Source organism: Apaloderma vittatum, unplaced genomic scaffold (genome assembly GCF_000703405.1).
Source record: "Apaloderma vittatum isolate BGI_N311 unplaced genomic scaffold, ASM70340v1 Scaffold17095, whole genome shotgun sequence".
In the NCBI taxonomy this organism is placed as follows: Eukaryota; Metazoa; Chordata; class Aves; order Trogoniformes; family Trogonidae; genus Apaloderma; species Apaloderma vittatum.
The window spans coordinates 1-6209 of NW_009717786.1; the positions used below are offsets into that span (position 1 = coordinate 1).

At 39.9% G+C, this 6209-nt stretch overlaps 1 protein-coding gene across 1 annotated transcript; it reads left to right on the plus strand.

The window, feature by feature from the left end:
- Positions 1-16: 16 nt before the first annotated feature.
- Positions 17-5676, plus strand: LOC104274417 (protein SDA1 homolog; the record flags this gene model as incomplete). The annotated part of the gene is made up of 8 exons (XM_009870037.1): positions 17-113; positions 533-609; positions 980-1112; positions 1875-1969; positions 2421-2611; positions 3126-3210; positions 3603-3764; positions 5587-5676. Coding segments are annotated over 8 exons (891 nt in total), but the record flags the coding sequence as incomplete, so codon positions are not given.
- Positions 5677-6209: the final 533 nt, after the last annotated feature.

Below are 6209 nucleotides of genomic sequence, written 5' to 3' on the forward strand. Positions count from 1 at the left end.
TTTTTTTTTTTGTAGAATTAATGCAATAAAAGAAATCACTGCAAGGTGTCCATTAGCAATGACGGAAGATCTGCTCCAAGACCTTGTTCAGTACAAGACTCACAAAAATAAAAGTAAGAGTATTACATGGATATGACATTTAAACCTCCTTTCTCCTGTATCATTTGGTCCTCCATTGTTAAGGCCTTCCTAATAGTGTTGTACTATTTTAAAATTTTTTTTTATGGAGGTTGAGAGGTAAATTCAACATGTCTGTTTGACTTCTCTGCATTTTGAGTGTATATATGTAGGAGGTAGAACAGTGAAGTGTAGTTATTAGGGGAACTAATGGACAAAACTGAAGAAAGGAAACTGTTTGCTACTAATGATTTAGCCCTCAGGAAGAGCTGGATTCTGCTCTGGAGAAACCAGAGGAAGTTATAACTTCAGAAAAGACACGATCAAGCTGTCAATACTGATTATCCGAGTGGACTTCAAATTTGCTCAGACTATTGTTTTTTCTGTAATTCATCTTGACTCTCTTCCTGGGTAGATGTGATGATGTCTGCAAGAACTCTGATACACCTCTTCCGTTCTCTGAACCCGGAGATGCTGCAGAAGAAATTCAGGGTAAGCGTTTTTATGTGCGCTGCCTTTACCTTAAGGGTAGGCTTATGTGCTTAAAAATGAGAACAGGTCTCATAGCCCATTGAGAATGAGATGCGATCATACTTGCCTTCTTGCCCTGCCCACTCCCTCGCTGCTTTATAATGTCGTGTACTCTTATTTCAAGATATCCTTGGCTTGATCCATTTAAACTCTTTGACAGAATGATAGTGCTACAGAAGCTAGGTTATGTTACTAGAGTTCATGCTATATTAGTAATTCAGTATCTTCTCTCACAGGCAGAATTTCTCTTCCATCTGCACTCTCTTGTGCTCCAATTGTTTTCATTGATTAAAGTATCATCCTGCTTAACGTGTGTTTTGTTAACGTACAGGGTAAGCCTACTGAGGCCTCAGTGGAAGCCAGGATTCATGAATATGGAGAACTGGATGCCAAAGATTATATTCCAGGAGCAGAAGTACTGGATATTGAGAGTCAAAAGGACAAGGGAGGAGCCGGAGACGAAGGTTGGCCTTAAATTCTTTACCGTTTCTACTTTGAGCACCATTGCCCCTAAGTTTTTAAGTGGAAGCAGAATTTGGTGTGCCTGCATTTCATTTGTTGCATGTCATGTGCTGCATGGTTTCCAGATGTCTATATTTGTAAGTTAAGAGGCACTGACACTATCCTCAAGCAAGTGCAGTTTACCTAGTCAAGTTTGTTTGTGTGCATTCCTTAGTATGGTAGACACTGAGGGATGGAAAAACAGAGGGACAGACTTAGTACGGCTCTGAACCTTCATGTGTTGAGCTCTTTTTCAAGACAAATTTTTGTTGCATGTTATAAACCACCGAAATAGTACTTAAATAGCATTTGGCTTGTTTAATTCGCTGCATGTGTAAATGCTCCACAACACCCTGCCTGAATCAGGGGGCAAAGAGATTAAAATCCAGTCTGAAGCTCAGGTAGTCAAAGCTGAATATTTTTTTTTTTTTTTGCACAATGCTGAATTGGTTCCAAGCCAGATGGTGTTGCTCTTCAGTTCAACTGTGAATGTCTTAGAAAAAGCCTTAAAAAATAGCAACTAAATGTACAAAATATTATGTGTTTTTGTACTGTGTGGTTCTAAAGCTTTATGTTGAGACCTTATGACTTGCCTATGTGGTAAGCATGTTCCTGGGAATAAATGCAGGCACTGAGAGCTCGCAATCCCATCTTAAATAGTTTCACACTCAAGCAGTTATGCCAAATGTGTTTTAACGGCTTTGTGCACTTCTTCCTCTGAGCAGATGGATGGGAAAGTGCTAGTCTGAGTGAGGAAGACAATGAAGATGGAGAATGGATTGATGTGCATCACTCGTCAGATGAGGAGCAGCAAGAAGTAGTAAGTTCTTAGTATCTTCTATTCCAAATACAACTGAGTCTTGTTAACAGCAGACCAGGTTCTCTTGCGCTGTAGCTTGGCATGGCTGTTGATAAGTAACTGTACAGGGCTGCAAAGTAATTTGATGGGAAACCTGTGCTGAAGTAGGCATGTTGTTAGCGTGAGGGAAAGGTATGGCCGAGTTCTGTTCCAGTTTTGAGTTCCTTAAAAGCTATTGTATGTACACGAGTGCTTTTAATGACTTTCCAATATGGAGTGCATGTACTTCATTTTTCTCTTACTAGATGTTAGATATTAGGCTTTAAGTCTTTAAAGAATCCTAATACCTGGCTGTAGCGTTTCCCAACAATATTGCACTTACATAGGTATTGGGGAGGCCAAAGTTGTGGGTTGTGGTACAGAAATCATTCGTGGAGCTCTGTCTAATTCTTCTTTTGTATTTTTTCCAAAGGCAGAGAAAGTGAAAAGCATGCCACTAGATGAACGCAAGGCCAAAGCCGCAGCAGTCAGTACAAGCAGGCTGCTAACTCAGGAAGAGTTCCACAAAATCCGTCTTGCCCAGCTTTCCAAAGAACTTAATTCTGCACCTGGCAAAGCTGCAAAGAGGAAAAATATTGAAATAGATGAGGAAGAGGAGGGCAGGTAGGGTATGGACTACTGATGATTGCTTTCTCTTCTCTCTGATCTGGTGATAAAGCTTTGAATTGCAGCAGGCCACCGGGCTCTGCTCCTGGGCAATATTCCCTGGTGACAAGTGGCAAACAGCCACCCAGCTTAGAATGGGTACTGGCCTGCAGATTTGGTTGTATCGGGGGGCGAAAGAACAAGAGGGCCTGATCAAGACTGAGACTGTTCAACTTACTCAGACCAATAGCAGTGTGTTGTGTGGTTTTTTTGGTAGCACTAGTTGCATGGTTATATTTCCACGGTTTCTTAAACTTGGTGGAGAAAGCAAGACATGAAAAACAGTAAGGAGAGACTTCTGTAAGAGTTACCCCAAGCATAAGGATTAGCCTGAGAGAGAGAACAAGAAGTGCTTGTGTGCATGTTCATAGGAACACTACTGTGTGAGAGGGAGTCGAGAGGGCATCTTTTTTCCTTGCCTTACAAAGTTTTCTCTGTGTGATGTCATTTTGTTGTGTTTTTGTGTGTTTAGGGGAGAGTTGCTTTCACTCAGAGATATTGAACATCTGCATAAGAAGCCTAAATCAGATAAGGAGACCAGACTGGCAACTGCAATGGTGAGTAACCCAGGCTATTTCATATCCTCTGTCTTTCTAGATTTGGTTTTGTTTGTCTCCTGCAGAAGGTGGAGGTGGTGGGGTTGCGTGTCTGAGATGGATGTCCAGCTATCATCAGTGTTTGCGAAATGTTTTTATAGTGTTGGGCTTCTGCATCTCAGCTGTAAAAAATAAAAGTTTCTTAATAGTCACAGATGACAATGAAAATGTAGACACACATGATTTTCACTCTGACATAAGAAACATGGCTGTGTATGTAACATCAATAGGAAGCTATCCTGAACCTGGATTGATAGCTACTGCCATAGAACTTGTCACCTGAACAGCTGATGCTAACTGCAGGGAAAGGAAAATGACCTCCTGCTGCTATTTTATTTCGTTGTCTACACTAGGCTGGAAAAACGGACAGAAAAGAATTTGTGAAAAAGAAAACAAGGATTAACCCATTTGCCAGCTCTTCCAACAAAGAAAAGAAAAAGCACAAGAACTTCATGATGATGAGATACAGCCATAGTGTCCGGACCAAAAATAAGCGCTCATTCAGGGAAAAACAGGTAATATTTAATGTTGTGAATGTATGGGGCAGTCTGAGCAGTAGATTTCTAAGACAGGTGAAGTGTTGTCTAAGCTGTGCCTTAAGGCATTGCCAGTGGGAAGGACTCTGGGCTGGGGGGCTTGTGTTGAGTCCTACTCCAGAGAAGGCCTGTCAGACTGCAGCGATGAGTCCTTCTGGCAGTCTCTGCTCCTTAATAGGCACTGAGGACCAAGCCCTCTTGCCAAGATGTGTATGTTAGCAATGTAATGATAATGTCTTTTTCTCTTTATTTAAGTTCAAGAATATCATGTTAGAATCTTGACTTGTGGTAGAAAAATGCTTTCCTGATACAGAAGACAAGCTTCTAGTGTTTCTCTTGACTCTTGGTATTCTTTCTTTGACCTTTGTCCTGTTACTGTCAGGAACTTGTGTGTCCCAGCCTTGAGGTCACCTAATAGCTTGTCAGGAGTGTACTTATAGCACAGACTTAAATGCTACTTATTTTACCTATTTGAAACTGCTCCTGTGTTGCACCGCAGCTGGAGATAATGCTTGAACTGTGTGTGGCAGCTGTTGCCAGCGCATTGGTGCAGGCACATTGCCCTGCCCTGCTGTGTTTCACCTTGGCAGGGTTAAGTCCTTGCTGAAAATCATGATCTGCCTTGGAAGTCTTTTATCAAACTTGGCAGGTGACCAGCCTAGGCTTTTATATGCTGTTAAAAAGATGTAACTCCTTTGAGCAATTTCTGAGAACCTGACAGAATAAGCCCATTACGCAGGGGTCTTGTTTCTGTGTGCTGTTAAGCTTTGTGATTTTTTTTTTTTTTTCTGGGTTCTGTCTTGTGCTAGAGAGCTTTCAGATGTGTCTTTCACAAACCTTCCTCTGAGTTGTTTCCAGCATTGTATCATAATGATTGTGTTTATTTGTCTGCAGTTTGTTGCCTTAAAAGCAGCAAGACTGAAATAGTTTATACATCTAATAGAGGGAACATCATAGGTGTTTCTGATGAAACAGGAAGATATTGGAGTAACCTGCTCCGTAGTCTTTTACTGTCATTCAGCCTCACCTCACCTAAGGCTGACTGCGGGAACCCAGCTCTTGGAACACACTAAAAATGTTGCAAATGAACAGTTCAGAACCTTTCAGGAAACTGCTCTTTGTAGTGGTTATTATACTTTACTCACCTTTACTAAAAAGCAATCCTGAATGTTTTAAATCCTCCTAGCAATTAATTCATGTTTCAGGTCAAAATGTAACAGTTACAGTGGAAAAATAACTTTTTAGGTGTTTTTATTTTAACTCAAGTTAGGCTACAGCATCTGTTGATCGTTATTTGGAAATAATTGTTAAAAAAGGCTTGGAATACTGTAATTGTAGGATACTGTATTGTGCTGCCCTGTTTGGTAGAATAAAATGGAATGTTGTCTCTAGTCCAGAGCTAGAACCCTTGAGAAGAAACTTTGTAATACTCTTTGAAAAAATGCCACTGAATCCTACTTACCTCTCAGCTGAAGTTTGTTTTTTTCTTGATCTCTTCTAATTGAATATGAGTCAGTGAAAGAAGAGGTTTTGTTACTCTCATCTTTCTCATAACATAGGATTTGCTAATAATGTACTGAAACACTTGTGATTTTGAAGCCCAATTCTTAAAGTTGTGCTATGGAGTTAACTAAATAACCACAGGATTTCTGCTGCTGTAGTTGGTAGCATTTGCCAGTTACTGCTCCCGGTTTTAGCTGTTCAGCTATTTGTGTCTCAGAGTTGGAACAAATTGAATGAAGTTGTTGATGTCACAGTGATGTCTCCTTACCTGAATATTCCTCTTTTGTTTCATATTTAGCTGGCTCTTCGAGATGCACTTCTGAAAAAGAGAAAACGGCTGCTGAAATGAAACAGTAGTGGAGAAGAGTACTTAACCATCTGTGAAGAAGTAGCCCTAGAAAGGCTTATTTGCATCCCCTGCCACCCCAAGGGAAAAAAGGGACTGAAATGCCTTATTTATCCATATTCTGTTCAGAATTACAATTTGAATGCTTCCAAGCTGTTAGATATTGCATCTATAAGACAGATGGAAGAGGCCTTAATCCTTGAAGGATTTAGATTTTATTTTTCTTTAAAGCATTCTAGGGAAGAAGGCAATTGTCTTTTCTTGAATAAAACTTACTTGGAGTTGGTTTTGTATGTCTAAGTATTAAAACATACAACCTTAATGTAAAAATTTTCTACTGGAAGCAATTTACTAATAGACAATTGGAAGGAAAAAAGAATATTCTGGCTCAGTTGATAAACCATGTGTATATGCCTGTGCCTGTCTTACGGATGTGATTTTTACAGACTAATCCATTTAAGTGGTTGCGTTTTATCTCTTCAATAATAATAAAGCCATATCCTTTTAATACAGTTAAGTTAAAGTGAGCAGTTAAGGAGAAGAACAGTTTTGTTTATAGTTTGTGAAGAAAAGAG